The sequence below is a fragment of the Gracilinanus agilis genome, chromosome 2, assembly GCF_016433145.1.
Source record: "Gracilinanus agilis isolate LMUSP501 chromosome 2, AgileGrace, whole genome shotgun sequence".
Classification (NCBI taxonomy): domain Eukaryota; kingdom Metazoa; phylum Chordata; class Mammalia; order Didelphimorphia; family Didelphidae; genus Gracilinanus; species Gracilinanus agilis.
Genome location: NC_058131.1, coordinates 524,072,099 through 524,096,111, shown reverse-complemented (window position 1 = coordinate 524,096,111; position 24,013 = coordinate 524,072,099). Strand labels below are relative to the sequence as shown.

At 39.7% G+C, this 24,013-nt stretch overlaps 1 protein-coding gene across 1 annotated transcript in view; it reads right to left on the bottom strand.

Annotated features, from left to right (window-relative positions):
* Nucleotides 1–24,013, bottom strand: part of SPG11 (SPG11 vesicle trafficking associated, spatacsin) — a 91,409-nt gene that overhangs the window by 10,812 nt on the left and 56,584 nt on the right. The window contains exons 21-31 of the mRNA XM_044665075.1: nt 23,814–23,979; nt 22,633–22,838; nt 20,750–20,858; nt 19,160–19,319; nt 17,287–17,562; nt 15,984–16,184; nt 15,385–15,492; nt 10,527–10,686; nt 4,851–5,065; nt 2,187–2,955; nt 669–808 (exon numbers count right to left, since the gene is read on the bottom strand). Coding sequence (XP_044521010.1) covers nt 669–808; nt 2,187–2,955; nt 4,851–5,065; nt 10,527–10,686; nt 15,385–15,492; nt 15,984–16,184; nt 17,287–17,562; nt 19,160–19,319; nt 20,750–20,858; nt 22,633–22,838; nt 23,814–23,979 — 2,510 coding nt within the window. The remainder of the gene's footprint in view (nt 1–668; nt 809–2,186; nt 2,956–4,850; nt 5,066–10,526; nt 10,687–15,384; nt 15,493–15,983; nt 16,185–17,286; nt 17,563–19,159; nt 19,320–20,749; nt 20,859–22,632; nt 22,839–23,813; nt 23,980–24,013) is intronic.

Sequence of the window (24,013 nt, the reverse complement as noted above, 5' to 3'; positions counted from 1 at the left end):
AGATGGAACTTCCCAACCAGGAGCTGAGATAACCCAAAATACTGTACTCTAGGGCTCTGGGTATTCTCCCTTCCCCCATTATTCAGCCCAATGCCCCTCAGCAGTCCAGCCTGGCCTCATTAGCTTCTTTATTTAAGGGGTGCTATTTTGTTTTGGGTGGGGTGTCCACACTGGGGAGGATCATTGATTTTCAGTGTAGGAGCTCAATAGTGCAGAAACTCTCTTTATTAAGGTACATCAACAACTGTCCTTAATTCAGCATCTTGATGGGTTTTCCAGGAACACTGGGAGGTTGAGCAATTGTCCAGCATTGTGCAATCAATGTCACGTGTTAGAGACAGAACTGGACCCCAAACTGACCTGACTGTGAGGCCAGCCCACTAGCCACTAGGCCAGGAAGTGAGTTTTATGGCTGGTTTATTAAACTCCCAGGTGGTTTATCTTACTTGAGTGCTGTTACATGTATGGGGAGAGAGATAACGCTTTTGTTTCCATGTGAAAATAGCATTCCTACCTTGACAAAGGTCTGAGGGTTTCATTTTAGCTTTGCTGTCTGTAAGCTATAGAGGTGCCTGAATGGGGCAGCTCCCACTCCCTGGCTTCTGCTTCTTTCCTGTCATTCCATGCCCTTAAACTAGCCATGCCTCATTAATATTATGTGGACATACCTTGGCAAGTTCATAAAGACAGAGCACTTGCTGGCAGTAGTTCTTCCCATGAAGACATCTGCTTATCAAGGTCTCCAGATGGGCTGTGACTTCATCACCACGTGGCACAATAACAAAGGACTGACTATCCAGACTGGAGGCTAGAAGCAATTTACAGGCATGAGAGAAGCAAACAGATTCAAGTTGAAGCCATCTTACCTAGTAACCATAGAGTTCTGGCCTTTTTTGTTTGCATCTCCCATTTTTCCTTCATTTCCTTTTTTTTTTAAAACTCTTATTATCCATCTTAAAATCAATACTAAGTAACATTTTAAGGCAGAAGAACAGTAAGGGTTAGATAGTGGGGGTTAAGTAACTTGCCAGTCACACAACTAAAAAGTGGTCAGTTTTGGACCCAGGACCTACTATCTCCAGGCCTGGCACTCTATCCACTGAGCCACCTAGCTGCCCCCCTTCATATACTTTCAAATAACATCTAGTTAATCAAAATCATTTCAAACAAGTTCCCTTCCACACTTCTTTCAAATCCTTTCTCCAAGAATTCTGGCCTGAGATATTCTGTTTAGGATTTATCATGTTTTCCCTTTAGCTACTGGAAACAGATCCAATTCTCATTTTGATATGAGACAATCACAAGGCAATCCTCATATCCTCCTCGAACTAAATGACAACAGAAGAATGGCTAATCAATTAAAATAAAAAACTCTGACCTAGGAAAAGCCATTGTGGAATCTAGAGGAAACTCAAATTAGGTCATGATTCTATAAACTCAATTTAAAAGTCAGTTTAGGATTCAAAAAGCATTTTCCCCCTGAAAATAGAATTCATCCATAAAAATCCTTATATACTATATCAGTGATGGCTAACCTTTTAGAGACGGAGTGCTGAGCCCCACTCCCAACCTTACCCCCCCCAGACTGAGTGCCATGCCTGCCCCCTCCCCAGACCCTGTGTCTCCCCACACAGGAGAGGGAAAAAGTGCTCCCATTGGGCTGCTGGGCCTCTAGAGGGGTGGGTGAAGTGAGGAATATCCTCGAGTGTAGAGGGGGAAGGGAGTGGCCTAAGGGCTCTGCTCCCCTCCAGCTCTGCTGCCTATGAGCTGCCCATTTTACCCCCTGTGAACTCCCATTGGACTGCTGGGCAGGGGATGTGAAAAAAATGTCATTAGGCACAGTGGAGAGGGGGAGGGGAGCAGCTCCACCCAAGTCCCTCTGCCTTTCTAGTAACAAACTGGGAGGTGGGTGTGGGGATGGGGTATGGCTCATGTGCCCACAGAGAGTGCTCTGTGTGCCATCTTTGGCACCCATACCAGAGGTTCACCATCACTTTAGGAGCCCAGTTTAAAATTCCATAATATATTTACCCCACACAACAGGGAGATAAGACATTCTCTCTCTCTCTTTTATTCTCCCTCTCCTCCCTGGTACAGTGGGTAAGGGGTTGAAATATGGGCCTGGGAGCTGTTGCCACCTCCTCCTCCAACTCCTCCTCAGAAGCCATTGGGTTTGAGTTACGTACTGCTCTGAAACCTTCTAATTGAAGGTCTTGCTCGCTCCTCCTCGTTCTCCTCATTCTCCTCCAACAGCTCAGCATTTTGAAGGATAGCCTGGATCTCTGGGTGCAAATCACCTACACTAGCTTCTCCTGAGGCCAGTGCTCTACAGTGTAACACCAAGAAAACATCTTGATTATAGAAATGAAAATAGTGGCAAACTCTGCTTGCTTCATGCACAGAGCCATCATCTAACAGACGCCCAATCAGAAAGTTTAATGACTCTGCCTCATTCTTATCCAGTCTACTCTCAGAGACCTCTCTAGAGGGAAAGCCATTAATCTCTAAGTACTTTGAGGTATTCAGGGCAGCTAATTTGGAGAAAGAAAAGTCAGTGGATAAACTATCAAAGGAAAGTTCACCACTGGTAGAAATCTGTCGAGAAAGTCTTGATTCAACCACCTCTTGGTCACTACAGTGGATGTGGTGAGTAATACGACAAAGCCATATCTGCTTCTCTAGCTCTTCTAGCTTTCCTAAGGGCACAGGGTCCTCCTGGGCAAGCCAATGGCCTGCCAGGGTAAGTAGCAAATGTCTTTCCATAATGTTGCACCATTTTGCATCAGCTGAGGATTCGGATGTCACAATGGCCTGGGTTAAAAAAAAGTCAGATGCTATTCTTTTCAAAATGGTGTTCTTCTTAAAATTCTCATGACATTTTTTCCAGAATTCAATTCTTGCTTGTTTCAGGTACCACTGACCAATATGTTTTAGGGTCTTCATCTCCTGAATTATCTGTAAAATACATACAAATGCTATTTTAGATTTTACTATGCCAACAGAAGGGCCTGTGGTCATACTGATCCTTAAGAATAGTATGAGCAGACTCTTTGCAGTGGGAAAGAATTGGAAACTAAACGGATATCTCTCAATTGGGAACGGCTGAACAAATTGTGGTATATGGATGTGATGGAATACTATTGTGCAATAAGGAATGATGAACAGGATGATTTCAGAAAGAGCTGGAAAGACCTACCTGGACTGATGCAGAGTTAAATAAGCAAAACCAGGAAAACATTGTACACAATAAAGGCAATATTGTGGAATGATGGATTGTGATAGACTTAGCTACTATTAGCAGTACAAAAATCCAGAACAATTCTGAGGGACTAATAAAAAAGAATTTAATTTATCTCCAGAGAAAGAACTGTTGGGGTAAGAATTCAGATGGAAGCATATGATTTATCACTTGCTTATTTGGATATCTGTTTTAGGGCTTTGATTTTATAAGATTATTCACTTACAAAAATGAATAATATGGAAACATGTTTTATGTGATAATATAGGCATAACCCAGACTCAACTGCTTGCCAGATCTGGGAGGGGAAAGGGAAGAAGGGAGAGAGACAATTTGGATTAGATAACGTCAAAAAATTCACATGGAAATTTGTTATTAAAATTAAAAAAAAAAAAAAAAAAGAATAGTATCAGCAGGGCAGTGAGGTGGCTCAGTGAAAAGAGTCGGGCTTAAAGAGAGGAGGTCCTGGGTTCAAATGTGATGTCAAGACACTCCCCAGCTGTATGACCCTGGGTAAGAACTTAATCTCAATTGCCTAGCCTATACCATTCTTCTGCCTTGGAAACGAGAACTTATATACTTGATATTGACTCTAAAATGAGGTTAAAAAAAGAATACTATGAGCAATATAACTTTCAAAATAGAAGGAAAACAGAATCATAGGAATTAGAAGGACTCTGTCAGAAAAGGTCATCTAATCCATTCATCCCCTGATATCCCAGAAAAATAGGCACCTGACCTCTTTTTAAAAAACTGATCAGGGAGGGGGCAGCTGGGTAGCTCAGTGGAGTGAGAGTCAGGCCTAGAGACAGGAGGTCCTAGGTTCAAACCCGGCCTCAGCCACTTCCCAGCTGTGTGACCCTGGGCAAGTCACTTGACCCCCATTGCCCACCCTTACCAATCTTCCACCTATGAGACAATACACCGAAGTACAAGGGTTTAAAAAAAATATATAGTAAAAAAAAAAAAACTGATCAGGGAAGAAATTCTGTCCTATTCAACTACTCATTTTAGTTTCAAAATTTCCACATCTAAGAAGTTTTTCCTTATGCCTAAATTTTTATTCTGCAGTCCACATTTAAGTTCATTAAGCATGAAAAACATTTACTGATGAATATGAATAAATAATCACAGGACCCTTCCATGGGTAAAACCTTTAGGATTCATTCTATGGACCAACTCCCATAAAAGGTCCTTTTTAAAGTTCTTAGCTAGCATACTATATTTCACTTTAGTTTATTTTGGGGTTTTGGCTTTGTATGATTATTCTCTTACAAAAATGAATAATATGGAAATGTTTTGTATGATAACATATGTAAAATCCATATCAAATTGCTTACTATGTCTGGGAAGGTAGAGGAAAGGGAGGGAGGGAGACAATTTGGATCATATAACTTCAGAAAACTTAGGTGGAAAGTTGTTATTACATGTAATTGATTAAGTATCTTTACAAAAAATAAATAAAGATCTTAGCTCTGTTTCCATTTCATCTTTTAGATAGGGTCTAGAATGATCCTGTTTTTAGACTTATTTCTACTCGAAAAAGTGCTGCTCTGTTTAATACTGGTTTAAAAAATATCAGATTTTACACAATTAACTGATGTAACTTTACCTCTTCAATAACCAAGTTGTCCACAGGTAATTCAGCCAATCCTGCTATCTTCCTTGCCAGGGCAAACTGCCCTTCTGTCTGCAGCTTTTCCAAAATGGATCTGCATTCCTGTTGAAAGTTCTCAGTGCTGTAATTGGTTATGATAGAATGACTAATCGCTATGGATGTGTCCTTCAAAATCTGGCTGAGCATACACAGCTTCTTCACATCTGGACCTGTAACAGAGAAGAGAATTAAGGACACCACTATGCATTTGAGGCCGATGTGGGATTAAGGTGTGAGAGTATTATGAAGAATACAGTAATATGGGATTTGGGGGTAGAACCCACTCACAACATTAATCACCCCTCAGGAATGGAGTCTAGCAGAAAAAACAAAGAAAATAAGAAAGCCCTCTAACTCCAACAAAATACCAGAACTCTCAAAAGTGACCACAGTAATGCTAGGCTGAACTTAACTGCCTAACAATAAGTCTTTTTTTTAAACCCTCACCTTCTGTCTTAGTACTAATATGAAATTTCAGTTCTAAGGCAGATGAGCAGTAAGGAGTAGGCAGTTGGGATTAAATGACTTGTTTGGGGTCCCAGAGCTAGGAAGTGCCTGAGGCCACATTTGAACCCAGGACTTCCCATATCTAGGCTTGGCTCTCTATCTACTGAGCCTCCTAGCTGGCTCTAATAAGCCTTAACATATATAAATAGATGTATTAAATCTATATCCATACCTATATCTATATCCTAGTTTACAACAGAGGGCCAAGCAGGCACTGGGGCCTCACCATTTTCCAGCACTGCTCTCAAGTAGCCACCATTGATTGTATAGTTAATTACAAGATTACTTGAAGCCACAAGTAGTGAAAGGCTGCTTATAACAGGGCAGCTAAGGCTGTAAGCTACAGCCAGGTCTCCAAGTCCTGGCTGGCTACTGTCGTCAGAATGTCCAGCTATTTCAACCCACTGTAGTAGCTGTCTTGTCCTGAATAAGCTAACTACATTTTCCATCTTTAATACAAGGAATCTTGTCTTTCCTATAGAAATTCTCAATCAATCCCTTTTGATGAAGGCTCAAATCAACCTGAGGTGGCCTCAACTCTCACAATTTAAGAAGGTCTTTGAAGAAATTGAAAAAGGTAACTAACTAAACATAGACTAGAAAAAGACAATTTAGACATATTTCATCAACTTCAAGAGCTTGGATTTCTTACTTAGGAAGACAGAACATGTATTAGAAATAATAGCAAGGCAGCCAGGTGGATCAGGAAATAGAAAACCAGGCCTGGAGATAGTAGGTCCTGGGTTCAAATCTGGCCTCAGACACTTCCTAGCTGTGTGACTCTGGGCAAGACACTTAACCCCCATTGCCTAGCCCTTACTGTTCTTCTGCCTTGAAACCAATACACAGTATCAATTCTAAGACAAAAGGTAAGAGTTTAAATAATAATAATAGCTCATATTTATCTAAGTGGTACAGTGGATAGAACTCTAGACCTACAGTCAGGAAGGCCTGAGTTTAAATACAGCCTTAGACATTTGTTAGGTGTATGACTGAGGGCAAGTCACTTTAACTCTATGCCTCAATTCTGTCATCAGTAAAATAGGATAATAAGGTAGTTGTGAGGATCAAATAAGATGATAATTGTAAAGAGCTTGGCATAGGGCCTGGCATAAAGTAAATGCTACATAAATGTTATTTATTGGTACTATTATAAAGCACTTTAAGGTTTGCATAGTGCTTTCCACACGACAATGTGAGGTAGAAAAGGGAAGACATGCAATTCACAAATTCTTTGGAGCTATTTCATTATAGAAAACTATAGGTAAAATAGGAAGCAGGAACCTTTAGAATTCTATTCCATGAAGTCTATAGGAGAGACTCTGTAGTTCCAGGTGGGTGAACAGCTCTAATTGTTGAGGAGTCTTTCCTCAATGTACTAAACCCAGATCTCTCCTTTACCTTCAACGAGCTGCTCCTGCTCCTGACCATCTAAGGTCCAAAAACAGTGATGGGCAACCTTTTGAGCTTGGTGTGTCAAAATTCACCAAAAAACCGAGTATAACTCAGATGGTGTGTCACTTCGAGAAAAAAAACATAAATTTGCAATATTTATAGTTTAAATAACAAAAATGTGTAATTGTAATATATAACTGTATTTAATAAACCAAAATAGGTAAATTAATATAGGTAGAATTGTCATGTAGAGTGCACAGAGTGTTTACACTACACTACAGCAAATGTTTCATCCTCGGCATGTGGCCCTGTACTTCTCTGAATGCGCGTGTCATTGAAAATGGCTACGCGCACTGACACGCGTGTCACAGGTTTGCCATTGCTGTCCAAGAAGAAAAAATCTATCCCAGAGAAGTCTTCTGAATACTTGAGGTTGGTTGTCCATCCATCTCCTTCCTAAGTCTTCTTTCCAAAACAAACATCTCCAGATCCTCCACTAATCTTCAACCATAATAATATCCCTTTTATAGCTGCTCACTAGCTTTTTTTTTTTCTTAAACCCTTTCCTTCTATCTTAGAATCAATTCTAAGTATCAGTTCTAAGGCAAAAGAGCAGTAAGAGCTGGGCAATTGGGGTTAAATGCCTTGCCCACAACTAGTGGCTGAAGCCAGATTTGAACCAAAGTCCTCCAAGTCTATCCACTATCCACTGAGCCACCTAGCTGCCCCTTACTTTCTAGCTTATTCATGTTCCTCTTAACATAGTGCCCAGGTCTAAGTAGCACAGAGTTTGGTGGATAATCATTTGCAACATTTTGGAATTAATGAGGTCTAAAACTGACTAAGTCTTTTGGCTGTCATATTATACTACTAAGTCAGTTTACATTCCATAAAACACTTGACATCTTTTGCTGAAAACTATCTTTTTTATCCAGTAGTTGTGAAATTGATGTTTTGAATCCAAGTATCAGGCTTTACATTACACTTTATTTTAGGAGAGATGGTCTGTTGTTCTGGGATCTCCAGATGATACTGATTTTGACTGTCATCTGATATGTTACCCTTCTTCTGACGCTGCACCATTTTTAAAATGGAAAAGCAGGAAATATGTACCTTTATCCAAGTCACAGACAAAAATGTTAATTGGATTTGACAAGGGGTCACATGGGTGGGAGAGGGAGCAGAGGAGGAAACTGAGCATTTATTAAATGATTAAGGAAGTGCCAAGCACTGTGGTAGTGCTTTAAAAACATTATCTCATTTGACCTTCACAACAACCCATGAGGTGTGTGATATTTTTATCTCCATTTTATAACTGAGAAAACTGAGGCAGAAAAAAGTCAAGTGACTTGCCTAGGGTCACACAGCTAGTAAGCATCTTACTTGAGGTTCAGCACTCTATATGCTACCTCCAAAGCACATATCTCTGGCATACTCTGCTGGAAACTTCTTTCTAAGCTGACAGAATCAGAAGTTAATGATTTCTTTTTGAGTCTGGTCATTCAACCACTTCTGAATCCACCTAACCTGTTCTATTGTTTGGCCTGTATCTTTCCAATATGTTCATAAAAATAACATGAAAAGAATCTTTCAAGTGGTTGGCTGAAATTCAGGCAAAATATATGGACATTATTCCCTTGAATAACTCTGTCAAAAAAGGAAATGAGGTTAGTCTGTCATGAATTGCTCTAGCTTTTAGAGATGACAATTTCCCTTTTTAAATGTTCGCGAACTGGGCCTTTTAAAGAGTAATACATTATAAAATTTTGTCAGGAATCAAATTCAAGCCCATTAGTCTCTGGTTTGTAGATTTCACTTAATTAACTCAAATTCATCAAGGGAGGGGAGTTACTTGTTTCTTGAGTTCCTACTTTCCAATTAGCCACCTTTGTTCTGCTCCTTCTGCTCTGATATCCCTTTTATAGCTGCTCTTTAGCTTATTAATGTCCCTCTTAACAAGGTGCCCAAGTCTAAAGAGAGAAGAGTTCAGTGGAAAATCATCTATACTATTTCTTGGAAAAGAAAATGGTATCTATCATCCATTACATATCTTCTAAAAATCTAAACTGATCAGTGATTTCCCTTAGGCCAGTGATGGTGAACCTTTTAGAGTGTCAGGGCCTATCCTGACCCCCTTCCCAGAGACCCTGTGCTATGCCCCGCCCTACCCTCCTCTTTATCCCTCTGGGAGAAAGTGCTCCCACTGAGCTGCTGGGCAGAGGGGTGGGTGAAGTGAGGAATGTCCTCAGCACAGGTAAAGGGGGGGAGGGGAGTGGCCTGAGCGCTCCCCTCTCCTCCAACTCTGCTGCCTATGAGCCGCTCCCCTTATCCTCTGTGTGCTCCCACTGGCTGCTGGGCAGAGTGGTGGGGGAGAAGGGGAGGGGAGCAGCTCTGCCCAAGTGCCCACAGAGAGCCCTGCATGCCACCTTTGGCACCCATGCCATAGGTTTGCCATCACTGCCTTAGGCAATCATATGAGCTTCCACTTTCTCTGTCATGGAAATTCTTTTTGCCTTCTCAATTTCATTCTTGTGAACTTCCCTTCCCTTCTTAAGCTGACATACTACGATAGAATCAGCTCTCCTAAGACCTATAGTACATATCAGACCATGGCTTTCCTTTATCAAAGACTCAAAGATGGATGGGATCACTTTTTCCCAAAGTTTTCCTAATTTGTACTTCAGTAGTGAGTTCCACATACTTGGTTAGACTTATAACTAGAATGGCAATTTCCTTTATTGGGAATTATCAATAAAGGCGAGGCAAGAAATTACTAACTGTTCTGCTTTTGGTAGAGAGTGTGAGCTCTAGCAGAAATCTGGACTGTTGAAGAACCTGCCATTACCAGCATGTCTCCATTCCAGGTTTATAAGGTAGGTAGTTCCTTTTTAAGCTCCTCATCCATTTTCTCTTTCTGTTTAGGTGATTTGCAAAATATTCCAATTATATTCTCACTCCTACTTCTCCTTCCACTATTCTCACCTAAATGTCATTCACCAGATCTTTCCCAGGAAATCCCCTGGATTTCCACACATGAAATGATCTTCTAAATACATAATAACCCTATTCTGCTGTACCTTTCTCCTGCTTTTATCTGTTGATACTTTGAAATAAAGCATACCTTTCCAGAGTCATATTGCAGTCCTAACTGCTGTCTAGCAAGTTTCAATGCTTCTTGTCAAATTTGTTTCTCTGCCTTAGGACTACTAGTTTACTTTGCTCATTATCCCTGTTCTAAGCATCGTATATCGACATCTGTATTTTATCTCCTGTGAATTACTGCTACTACTATTGTTTCTCTTCAAATAGCTTTTCATGTAGTTGCTCTACAGAATCTAGTTTGATACTGTTTGTTACATAGCCAGTATTCTTCTCTCTCCATTTTCTGTTTGAAGTTGTCACATACATGTCCTATCTACAGATAGATACATAACATACACAAAAAGACTTTGTGAAAATTGGAAAAAATGTAGTGCCACACTATAAAGAAAATTATTAAAATTAAGGACATGAATACAAAATTATTTTATATATACATTTTCTGGTATCTTATTTCTTGAGGATTCAAAAGGATTTGATTAAGACACACCTGCAATTCTCCTTTAATCCAATTTCATTCAACCTGACAAACATTTATTAAGTACCTACTATGTGCAAAGCTCTGTTGGGTATTAGTAATACAAAAATGGAAAAACAAAAGAGCAGTTTGGCTACTGGAAATGGTATTACCGTCAGAAAGATGGTCTATTTCAGAAAACAGCTGTAAGAGTTTTCGTAGTTCATATTGGGTCTTGCACTGCTGCAACATAAGCTTCCAAAGAAGGGTGACTTGACATTTCAGCCATGGCACAGGAATGACAAGAGGGGATGGATTATCTGCTGTTTCAATCTGAACAAAAAGAGAAGGATGGTATAGAGAGTGGTTTTGTTCCAACAGCCAACCAAAAAACACCAGTGTGGGGTTAAGGAGGCCCCAGTTTTCTTTCTTTCTTTAAAAAAACAAAACAAAACAAAAACCTTACTTTTTGTCTTTTTTCCCCCTTAAACCCTTACTTTCCATCTTAGAATCAATACTGTATATTGGTTCTAAGGCAGAAGAGTGGTAAGGGCTGGGCAATGGGGGTTAAGTGACTTGCCCAGGGTCACACAGTTAGGCAATGTCTGAGGCTAGATTTGATCCCAGGACCTCCTGTCTCTGGGCATAGCTCTCAATCCACTGAGCTACCCATATTGGTTCTAAGGCAGAAGAGCAGTAAGGACTAGGCAATGGGGGTTAAGTGACTTGCCCAGGGTCACCACAGTTAGGAAGTGTCTGAGGCCAGTTTTGATCCCAGGACCTCCTGTCTCTTAGCCACCCATACTGGTTCCAAGGCAGAAGAGTGGTAAGGGCTAGGTAAGTGGGGTTAAATGACTTGTCTAGGGTCACACAATATCTGTGGCAAGATATGAATCAAGAACCTCCTGTCTCCAGGCCTGGCTCTCTACCCACTGAGCTTCCTTGAACCCTCGACTTTTATCCCATGACTATGGCTTGCCTAAACTTTGTATCTGTTAAGAATTATCTACCCATAGCCCAGTGCTATGTATTGCAAATACAAAGACAAAAATAAAAAAAGCCTCTGCCCTCAAGGAGCTTACAATCTACTAGGGGAAATTTCACAGAGAGTGAGGAAGTACTAGCCAGGAGGATCAAGAAAGGTTTTATTTTTTTTTTGTAGGAGATGGCCCTTAAGCTAAGCTTTGAAGGAAGTTGGGGATTCTAAGAAGTGGAGATGTGGAGGGAGTATGTCAAGCAATGGAGACAGCCTGGACAAAGGCAAGAAGATAGGAAATTGATGCCATTCATGGAGAATAGCAAAGTAGGCCAGTCTAAGCTAGACTACTGAGTCGTGGAAGGAAAGTAAAACAGAACCAATTTTTTAAAATGAAGGCAGGAACTAACCTGCAAGGTGCATTAAATGTCAGAAGAGTTTTTACTTTATCTTAGAGGTGATAGTGAGCCAGTAGAGGTTTTTGAAAAGGACAAGATATGGTTTAGACCTCTGCTTCAGAATTGTTACTTGGAAAACTGTAGGAAGAATTGATTGGAAAAAGGAACAACTTGAGGCCAATTAAGAAGCTATTGCAATAATGCAGGTGAGAAATGATAAGAATCTGTGGTATGTGGTTGTGGTATGAATGGAGATATAAGGACATATTTGTGTGAGAGACAGGTAAGGTCAGTAAGATCCTGGTAAATGACGGGGTATGAGGGAGAGTGAAGATGGGATGAATCTGAGGTTGGAACCTAGATAATTGGAGGGACAGTGATGCTCTTGACAAGAAATAGGGAAGTTCAGAAGGAAAGTGGATCTAAGGGAAAGATGATTTGTGTTGGACAAAAATGTTAATGCACATGGGTCAAAACAGAGATTCTTGAGAAATTTCATCACAGAGTTACATCCAAGTTGAACTCAAACTATTACTCCATGGGTCTAGAGATTCAACCAGTTCCAAATCCATCTATCTGTCAATCAATAAACATTTATTAAGCATCTACTATGTGCCATGCACTGTGCTAAGTACTGGGAATACAAAATTAAGGCAAAGAGAGTCCCTACCCTCAAGGAGCTTACCTATGAACTTAAAAATCCACCTAAGGTAATGTTAGTCTAAAGAGAAGACTCAGAGGACATGAGAGCTACCTTTGAACATTGGAAGGGCTATTAAGTTCAAGAGAAATTAGACTTATTTTGTTTGGACCCAGAAAGCAATGGATAGAATTTGCAAAAAGGCAAATTTAGACTTAATGCCAGGAAAAAACAACTAAATTAATGTGGTCCAAAGGTGGAATATGCAGTCTTGAGAGGTGAAAGGTCCCTCCTTCTAAGATGTCTTCAAGCAAAGGTTGGATGAATATGTGCTGGGTATTTACAGTAGAGATTACTTTCATTGGGGGTTGATGAGATGGTCAAATAATATGGTTTTGTAACTGTATTCTTATGTCACTTCTGTCAGCTCACTTTGTCCTCAAGAATTGCATCAGGGCCTTTGTCAAATGCCTTGCTGAAATCCAAGTAAATTAAACATATAGCATTTCCCGTATCTATCAATCTAGTAGGGATAGGAACTAGATCTAGTACTGCACTGGCTTAGGAGCTCCTGGTGAGGAATTTCTTTTACTATAGCAGGTCAGCTCTTTCTCTGCAGCTCAAAGTTGCCTGGAGTACTGAGAGGAAGAGACTTGGTCAGGGCCACAGAGCCCCTGTACTTGCATCAGAGGCAGGGCTGGGTTTCCAGATCCACTCACATCCATTATGTCACAAACCTGTCTAGCCACTGAGTCAAAAAAAAGGAAATGAGATTAGTCTGATGGGATCACAGTGGCTCTGCAGGATCACTTTCTAGATGTTCATTTTGCCATCCCTTTAATAGAGTTCTAGAATTCTGAATGGAATCAAATGTAAGCTCACTGGCCAATTATTCATAAATGCCATTCTCTTCTATTCTTTGAAGATGGGAGTATTTGCCCTTCTCCCACGCTGTGGTGCTTTTCTAGTTTTCCTTGCACTTTCAAAGATCACTGACCATGCTGTCAGTCCTGTCAGTATTCTAGGATGCAACTCCTCTGGGCTGGATGCCTTGAACTAATTAAAGGTCTCTAAGTGCTCTTTTATCTCCTTACTTCTCTTGGGTATCAATTCTCTCTTGGCTCTTTTTGTTCTGTTCTTTTCAAGCCAAAGATAATTCTCTTTGGCAAATAAAATAGAAACAAACAAACAAACAAAGAGTAGTTCTTTCTTTTGCCATCAGTTAACATTCAATTTCTAAATAGTAATCTAACCCAGAAATGCCAAATTCTGGCTGCAAAACTGAACCAGATTAAAATGTAAATGGGAAAATTTAAACAAAAAAAAATAATATAGGTGATGTTAAGTCAATATATGTCTTTTTCTAAGTCAGTATATGGCAGCTTCTATTTGACTTTGACACCATTGGTTTTCTTATATCCTCTTCTTTTCCATAAAATGGAATATTAGTTAAAAAGTATTTCCTGATGTCTATGCTCAGCACTGTGTTGGGGGTTTGATTTGACTCCTGGCCTTGGATACTTTGTTTCTGATCATCTACCAGAAGAGGTTAACATATATCAAAAGCCATTTGCTAAGATGCTGATTCTAAAGGAGCAAATTTTGAGTGCCTGACCTGGAATAAGGAGGACCTTAGTTCAAAGTTTGCATCAGACATTTATTAGCTGTGTGACTCTTGGGCAAGTGACTTGGCCTTAGTTTTTTTCATTTGTAAAAGTGGAGTAATAATAGTATACACCTGCCCAGGGTGATTGTGAGGATCCAATAAATTAACCCACAGAAAGCATTTTGTGAAATCTTAAATAAACACTATATAAATACTACCTATTATAATTATTTTTCCTTCATAGGATATCTTCATCTAAGTCAGTCCAAGCATTTTATTAGCATGATTATTGTTTGTTAATTCATTTGGGCCTGCAATATTAAAATATAGGGGTTAGGGTATAATTTCCCCCCTTATTTTATAGGTTTATATGACTGTTTTTGTTGATGGGCTATATAAAAAACAAAACAAAACAAAACAACCAGGAAAGAGTTTTAGCTTTCAGCATGAAGGCAAATTCTATAATGAAAAATATGAAATACTTAATCAGGTCTATTCCTCAATGAAATTATACTGAGATATAAAGAAATGAAAAGCTGAAGGCCAGAGAAGCAGTGACAGCAGAAGCTAAGATAGTGGGCTGAGATTTTACTTTCTCTACAAGAAATTAGAGAAGTGGTCAGGCCATGGTCAGGAGCCATGAGGGGCCTGGAATAGCCCCAGAAAAACTGTGAGAAAAACTGAGAAGTAATGTAGTGTAGTGGATAGTGAGTCAGCCTTAAAGCCAGGTGTTGCTGACACATACTGTTTGTGTGATCCAGGGCAAATCCCTCTTAAGTGTTCTAGTCAATTTTCTAACAGTTTGTTACAAAAAAGGTATCAATCTGCCTTGCGGACAATTTTTTCACCTGGGAGTTCCTTATACCAATAAAAGGTCCAGATCCTATCTTTGTACATCTTATTCTCACTTTTATCACACAGTTTGTGATTAAGCCAGACCAGGGTATTATTATTGTTCTTTTTCCTTTTTACTTCCTCTGCTTGTGCCCTACAGCCAAGCGGTTCAGTGCCACATACGAAGCAAGCACCTGAACACATTAAATGTGAAACAATGGTACTCCCTGGTTTAGAATCATCCAGAGAAGTTATCACCAGGGACACTGATGAAAATGATCACAATTGTCTGATATGATAATTTTTGAAAGCTGTGATCTCCGAGATCATTTGACAAAAAAAAACAAACAAACAAAAAACCCCAACACTTCAATCTGTGTTTAATGATGGTGCAGCTTTGCTCATAATTCTGTCCCTTGGATCCTGACCAGCTGATACTCCTGGCTCCACCTTTCTACCTCCAGAAAAGCTTGAATCCAGGTCCCACAGTATCTGATTCCACTGCCGTCACAATCCCCCAAGTCAACACCTAGAAACCATCCCAAGAAATTTCAGGAGAATTTCAGGTCTAGCTTACAATTTCGAGATTCTTCTGGAGTTCTAGCAGTTTGGCTTGGGCGTCCTTGTAATTCTTGCAGAGTATACACAATTCATACACCTCCATCATCAACAGCAAAGCAGAATCCTTTGAAGAGAGTGAAGAGATAATATTTAGGCTAAAGAGAAGGTCTGCCCTCCATCCCTTTTGCCCCCTCAGAATAATGCTAAAAACAACAAATGGCATTTTAATTTTTGTTTGGGAAAAGAAAAATTTAGGATTAGAACTCCCAGACATTCAACTCTCAATTTTCTCTTTGCTTTATGTGCAGGCCATGGCCCACAAAGTAAGGTTTGGAATAGTCCAAAAGGCACACATATGAGCCATGATCACCTCTGGGAAATATTCTTATCCATTCCCTGATAATCCATTTCTACTGAAATATCTACATACTGTTAGCTGCATAAATTGGTATTTTCATTCCACTTCTGTGGAGTTGCCTAATTTGTTGGTACAGGGAAAATCAGTTTATGAGTCCGGGATAGAGAAAGTAGGAAAACAAGGTTCCCAAAGCCTGTCTGGGGCAAAGCTATGCAGATGCTAATCTGAAACTAGAACACACCAAACTGAATCAATACCTTCAGAAAAAGTTGGAAGCTTCTAGTAAGAGTTCTGCTTTTTCTTCTTGTTACCAACATCCTCCAGATGAGTGAAAGGTCCTCTAGATCCCATTCATGGTCTTCTATTGAGCCCTGAATGTGACTTGTTGCTTCAGCAGCAACACAATCCTCCACAGAAGTGATGATCCACACACTCAGACAAGGAACAATGCTGGCATCCTGTCATCAGACAAGAATAGCTTCATTTGTTTTTTATTTTTATTTTATTTTATTTTTTAAACCCTTACCTTCCGTCTTGGAGCCAATACCGGGTATTGGCTCCAAGACAGAAGTGGTAAGGGTGGGCAATGGGGGTCAAGTGACTTGCCCAGGGTCACACAGCTGGGAAGTGTCAGAGGCCAGATTTGAACCTAGGACCTCCCGTCTCTAGGCCTGGCTCTCAATCCACTGAGCTACCCAGCTGCCCCCTGCTTCATTTGTTTTTTAAAACCTTTACCTTTTGTCGTAGAATCAATACTAAATATTGGTTCCAAGGCAGAAGAGTGATAAAGGTTAGGCAGCTAGGTTAAATGACTTGCCCATGGTCACACAGCTAGGAATTGAGATCAAATTTGAACCCAGGACCTCCCATCTCTAGGCCTGGCACTCTATCTGCTGGACCACCTAACTGCCCCAAGAACTGTTATATAATATAGCCAGTCTGTTCCTAGATTACTTAGCAGACCTGAATGAAGGCTCAAGAAAAAACTGACATTTAGCACAACAATAACTGAAGTTTTCTACTCATGGTGTGCAGAATGGACCCACATCAGTTAAACTGACATGAAAAGTACTTAGAGAAAAAATGAGCTCCAACCCAAACCCACAAACCCATGGCATATGTGGGGTTCCCAAAGCTGGATAGGAGCAGGGTACAAGGAAACAGAAAAGGGGGGGGGGGAAATATGAGAAGAGAAGCAGCTAGGATAAGGCCAGTGGATTACTCTCTCCTTCACAAGGCCTCTTTGGTAGGTCTATTGCTAATAAAATATAAGCTCATAAAGGGTGAGAGTCTTAAATGAGTAGAGCTGGAAAGTCCATACTCTAAGACAGGAACAGATGACCTTAGACCAGAATCAAAAGCTGAGGAGGAGTTGCTACTGTGCCTTCAAAGATGATAGATAGGCAACAAAGGCACTAAGGCAAGTGAGACTTTTCCTGCTAAAATAAGGCTGAGGGTGCTCTGAGAAAGGAAAGGGAAATTCATTCCTTTTTTTAAAAAAAAAAAATCACCCTATTGCCACTTTCCTTCCATTTTACTGAGACTATGTGTTCTACTGACCTGGAAACAAGAAGCCAAGATGCTCAGAATGGGGGCCCGTAGTCTCATGGCTTTAACCAGAAGGTAACGCCAGGGATCTGGTTCATTAGGACATTGAAGCAGAATCTGAAATAAATCAGTGGAGGCCTCCTCTTGGCAACTCTGAGTGCCCTGGAGGGATCTGTCATGAGCCTGCCTATCATGTGCTTTGGAATTTGGAAATGAAGGCAAATTTTCAAAGGCCAGTTGCAAATGGTCCTGTAGGACTGAGCTGAAGTAACAGAGGGAGGACTTGACCTAGAAAAACATAAATTAACAATTATCATTTTCAGCTCCAAAACAGAGACAAGCTATAGAAAGGGGACCCCCCCCCCCCATAAAACATTCACTAAAAGGTTCAATCTCACACTGACCTGTGCCAGGGAAGATTATACAATTCTGTAACTTGCCAGAGTCTTTAGCTTTCAGTTGGATGCCCTGTAATTCCTCAATGATTTATTTTCAACCATAAAAAAATCTTTAGGTCTAAAAACTTCTCCCTTCTTTAAATCTACCCGCTGAATTTTTAAAGAATAATTTTTTGATGACTTTTGTTTTTACCTCACAGACATTTTTGGATTAATTTCCCCACTGCAGAAACTGTGCCTGGTAACCAAAGAAAACTAGTTATGAGGAAAAAACCAATAGGTCCTCATATTTGATAATGAGTGCAAAGCTCAACTTTCTTTCCTTTGCTTTTTTTTTTTTTTTTTAAATAACCCTTACTTTCTGTCTTGGAGCAAGAGTAGTAAGGGTGGGCAATGGGGGTCAAGTGACTTGCCCAGGGTCACACAGCTGGGAAGTGTCTGAGGCCACATTTGAACCTAGGACCTCCCATCTCTAGGCCTGGCTCTCAATACACTGAGCAACCCAGCTGCCCCCCAAAGCTCAACTTTTAAAGCTCTGTCTCTCTGCCAAGATATGTGGACAAGTTTCATCTTTGCTCTCCAGGACCATCAATGATTTTCAATGGTTTAGATCAGTGATGGGCAAACTATGGCCCTTGGGCCAGATGCAGCCTCCTTAAATGTTCTATCAGCTGTGTGACATTATTCCTAATCTGACGAATACAACGAGTAGGATACAATACAATGAAACTTTGAAAGAGTTGCCTTAGAAACAGACTGACAGATGAGCATTTCCTTTCCTTTCCTTTGGCCCCCTCTTTAAAAAGTTAGCCCATCACTGGTTTAGATCAATTTTCTTTAAGGGATCTTTCCATTTACATTGAAGAAGTCCTTGCATATCAGAGAAACTCAGAGTAGGTCCTTAGGACCACCTAGACCCAACCCGAATTTGAAAAAGAATCCCTTCTATTGCATACCCCAAGAGGGATCACTCAAGCTACTTTCAGAAAGCTCTTTCCTAACATCTGTCACTTCACAACTTCCATCCTCTGCTCCTAGTTCTTATTTCTAGGGCCAAGAAAAAGTCTAATTCCTATTCTATATGATGGATCTTAAAATACCTACAAGATTGCTATCATTTCTCCTTGTTTCCACCAGTCTTCTCCCAGCTAATCATGCTAACTTTCTCCAATTGATCTGAATGCACGGGGTAGGATTCTGAAGCCCTTCCTAACCAAGCTGTCCTCCTCTGGAGATTCTCCAAATCATCAACATCCTTCTTAAACTGTAGGGCCTAGAAAAAAAGGAGCATGGTCCTGTGGATGTTGTCTGAGCAGGATTATCACATCCCCATCTGGTCTGGCCAATCCAAAAGAATTTAGGTATTAATGATATTACTCCAAACTGAAGTCTAACAATCTAACAATACAAATGACCCTTTCAAACCTCTAAGCAAAATGCCTATTTTTCAGTGTGAAAAATCTGAGGATGGTTAGTAGGTTACTCACTTCCTCCAGGGGGTAGCTGTGGAGCTGGCTGTGAACAATGAACTGTAGCCAGTCATTGGTTTTAGCACACTCTCTAAGATAAGCCATGCTCAGCTTCACATTATGAAGCCTACAGAACTGCACCACCAGTGACCACTGGTGGCCTGACTCACTGGACGTCCTGTCATTGAAAACAGAAAAAATTAAATTTAGAATACATTACTATAGTTTGAAATGGATAAATTAATAAGAATTTACAGACTCCATTGGCTTGTGATGGCATATGTTGCCTAGAGGACAAAAAAAAGTGAAATCTGGACAGGTACTCAACTACCAATAAGCCTTGTGGATAAATAGCAAGTCCAAATCTATAATTCTGGTTGCCATTGTCCCTCCCTGCTACACAACGCATCCTTTTATTATCAAGCAAACATGATCAATCACCATGCACTTATTATTTTTTTATTTTTTTAATTTTAAACCCTTAACTTCTGTGTATTGACTTATAGGTGGAAGAGTGGTAAGGGTAGGCAATGGGGGTCAAGTGACTTGCCCAGGGTCACACAGCTGGGAAGTATCTGAGGCCGGATTTGAACCTAGGACCTCCTGTCTCTAGGCCTGGCTCTCAATCCACTGAGCTACCCAGCTGCCCCCACCATGCACTTATTAAGTACTTACTCTATGTCAGGTACTGAACTAGGTGCCCAGATACACCACAGGTCTGGTACACTAGTGCCAGGCAAGGAAAGTTAATTTTAACAATCAAAAGTTGGGAACTAAAGCTTCTTAGATACCAAGTAAAAAGAGTCAGGGGTATATGATGTGGGACACCTGGGGTTATGAGAGATTGGAGATGATCATGCCCAATGAAGGGTGCTGGTATCTGTTGCTTCACAGGGAAACTGATCCTCCCCTGAGATTGAGGGTTAGATGATACTCTTGCTACATGTACCATAAAAATGGACAGACAGAAAAGGGAGACTCTTTCCATTTATACAAAAGAAAAAAAAAAAGGAAATCACCTAAAAAAGATAAACTACTAATGTCTGGAGAAGCCCAGAGGGTTGCAAACAGTAGGCAGGTTTACTTGTCTATGCTCTTGATATACTACTCATCCTCAGAGGAGACACATTTTCCTGTGTTTGAATTAGGGTGCTATACCTACAGCAGGGATTAGGAAGACAGAACAAGTAGGCAGGCCTGCCTATGAAAGAATCAGACTAAATGAGGTCATTGTGCATGAATTTGCATTTGTGAGGCTGGAGTTGGGGAAGGGTTTATTAGCTCAGGCTCTCAGAATGGTTTAACTGAAATTCTAACAGGCAGAATAAGAGTGTGGGCTAAAAAAATCAACTTAATACCCAACTGGTTTTCTTTTCCAGGATGCTTAAAGGATTTAGAATGATGTATTTAAAAGACATTCATTTGATTTGGATTATTCCATCCTGGGGAAGAGGCAAGAGACATCCTTGCTCTCCTTTCCTCAAAACGGTGGTATGAGAACCAATGAAAATGTTTGAGGTGGTCAGAATTCTTTAGAAAAAAAGCTAGATAAACAAAAGTTGGTACAATCATTGCTTTAAAAAAATCACTGAAACATAACAGACAAACCTTGATATTCCTTGTTGTTGAATACTATCCCATATGCCTTCTTCTAAGAGACTAAGCAATTCTTCAGTTGCTGCTTTTTTACCATTAGCCAGTTTAACTAGTTTTTCAGCTGTAAAAAAAATGCAATGAAAACAAAGTATAGTAAGGAGATTCTCCCAGGAAATAGTACTTTCATATTTCAATGTATCCTATAAAGCCAACAGTCATCAAAATCATTTGGAATTGGTTAAAAAGTAGAGAAGTAGATCAGTGGATAGGAACAGACAAGACAGAATCAGAAATAATGGAACTCAATAACCCAGTATTCAATAAACCTCAAAGCATAAATTAGTTAGGAAGAGAATCTTCTATAAGAACTGCTGGGAAAATTTGAAAGCAACCTGGCAGAAATTAAGCTTAAGTCAAAATTTTACATCATATTTCATATACAATAAGTTCAAAATCAATAGATGACCTTAACTTTAAGGATAATTCCATAAAAAAATAAAAGCAGGTCATATACCTTTCAGTAAGGGATGAATTCTTAACCAAACAAAGGACAAGGCAATTACAAAGATAAAATAGATAATTTTGATTATGAAATTCAAAAGCTTCTGCAGAAACAAAATTAATGCAAGTAGGATAAGAAGTTATGTGATTAGATGGGGAAAAATCTCTGTAGCAAGTTTCTCTGGGTTTATATCTAACATATTTAACATATCAATAAACATCTAACACATATATTACACTAACCATATAAAAATGCTCCAATCAAAATAATGGAGGTTTCACTTTGTACCCTGAAATTTGCAAAGAAGACAAAAGATGGGAATAGTTCAAGCTGAAGGGTTGTGGGAAGAAAGGAATACTAGTACATTGTTGGTAGAGCTGAGAATCAACATACTCATCTTGCAAAATAATTTGGAATTAAGAAAATAAAGTGACTAAAATGTCCATATACTTTAACCCAGAGAAGCAACTACTGGCTATATACCCCAAGGAAGTCATTGATAAGAAGTAAGCCCTCAGATATACTGAAAAATTTATAACAACATTTGAACTGGACCCAAAGTAGCCCATCAACTTGGGAATGGCTAAAAAAATTGTGGTACATGAATATAATGGATTATTATCATCCTGTTAGACAACAAATACAAAGAATTCATGCTAAGAGTTCTATGAAATAATTCACAGAGAAGTGGAGCTAAACAAACAACATATAAAAGGACTATAATAATGTAAATTAAAAGAACCACCACCACAAAACAATTAAAAGTTAATATTTTAAAATTCACAAAGGGGGCAGATGGGTGATTCAGTGGATTGAGAGCCAGGCCTAGAGATGGGAGGTCCTAGATTCAAATCTGGCCCCAGGGACTTCCTAGTGATATGACCCTGGACAAGCCACTTAACCCCCATTGCCTAGCCCTTACATCTCTTCTGCCTCAATACATAGTATTGATTCTAAGAAGGTATGGGTTTCAAAAAATTAAATTAAACTAAATTAACAAAAATAGGTATGGTCCCCAAAAAGAAGTATAAGAAGACACCTTTGCAAAAGTAGAAGGTCCACAAAATTTGTGTAATATTGCAGATTTTCAGACTTTTTCAATGTATTGATTGGGTGGGCTGATTTTTTTCTCTTCTTTTTTTCTTTAAAAAATATTCTTTGTTATATGGGAAAGCTCTCTGAGAAAGGTAAAGGTGAGCGATGATGTCAGGAGAAATTTAGGTGATGAAAAAACAAAAGATAGTAATGCCAAATCCTGGGAATGAGATAAAGTAGCAACTTATCTGCATTCCCCCATGACAAGTTCCTAATTTAGTATCTCAAGTCTCTTAAAAAAAAAGTAAGTCTCTTTCTTACTGCCCAAAGCAGTTCAAATATAGAGAGGATGCCTTACCTAAGGATTCTCTGATGTAGTTGTACTGAGTCTCTTCATTTCTACACTTATAGCTCAAAATGATGTTGGCCACTTTCATATCAACTCTAAGCTTGAGGCTGTCAATACCAAGCAATTCCAAGAAACAAACACAAGCAGCCCCCACTGAAGGCATATGAAAGAAGGATAGTGCCAACATGTAGGCTTCATTTCCTGCTTGCTGGATACTGAAATAGAGAACAGAGGTCAAAATCCAATTAGCACTCTAATAGAATCATTACCACTGAGGACATTGGTTCTCAATCTTTTTAGCTCGTGGTACATTATGATGCTTTGCAAAATCTGAGTCAGGAGACTCATTCATGAAGAAAAGTGATTGCAAGTATAAGTTACAACTCATAATACAACTTTTGAAAGCCACTGATCTAGTATAAACACACAGAGGGTTTCCAGTGGTGTCTAGGATAGTACAGTGGAAAGAATGCCAGATTTGGGGAGCAGCTGAGTAGTTCAGTGGATTGAGGGCCAGGCCAAGAGACGGGAAGTCCTGGGTTCGAATCTGGCCCCAGATATTTCCTAGCTATGTAACCCTGGGCCAGTCATTTAACCCTCATTGCCTAGCCCTTAACACTCTTCTGCCTTGGAACCAATATAAAGTATTGATTCTGAAGTGGAAGGTAAGGGTTTAAAAAAAAATGCTAAATTTGGAGTTAGATGACTTGGTTCAAATCCTAGGATACGACTTGCTACCTCCATGGCCCTAGGAAAGTCATTTAATTGGACTGGAAGACCTCTGAGGTCCTTTCCAACTCTAAATCTATCATCTTGTAGCCGCCAACCCCAAGCAATAGTACAAAGTAAAAAAAAAAAAATTGGTCTTTGGCATTTTCCCCATTTTATTTCCTGGCCATTGCTTTCTGATTGCCTTAATCAGAATTAAGTTTATTAGACTGATTAGATTGATTCTAAGACAGAGAATAAGGGTTAAAAAAAATAATGTGTATTGGTTTCAAGGCAGAAGAGCAGTAAGGACTAGGCAATTTGGGGAGGGGAAGAGGGGGAGGTGTAAGTTAACTTGCCCAGGGTCACACAGCTAAGAAGTATCTGAGGCCAGATTTGAACCCAGATCCTTCTAACTAACTCTAGGCCTGGCTCTCAATCCACCTAACTGCCTTCCTTCCTATTACTTTTTAAATACTCACAGTTGCTTTGGAGACTTGCTCTTGGATAATTCCTGAACAAGAAAAGTACCAAATGCAAATGATGGTCGTCCATGACGTAAATAATAAGCAAAATTCAGACGTTCTATTACAGCATATTTGTTTACCAGGTCAGGACTAGAGAAATGAGGGAGATCACTTGAAGTATCTGCAAAAAAAAAAAATGGAAAGAAGCATTAAAG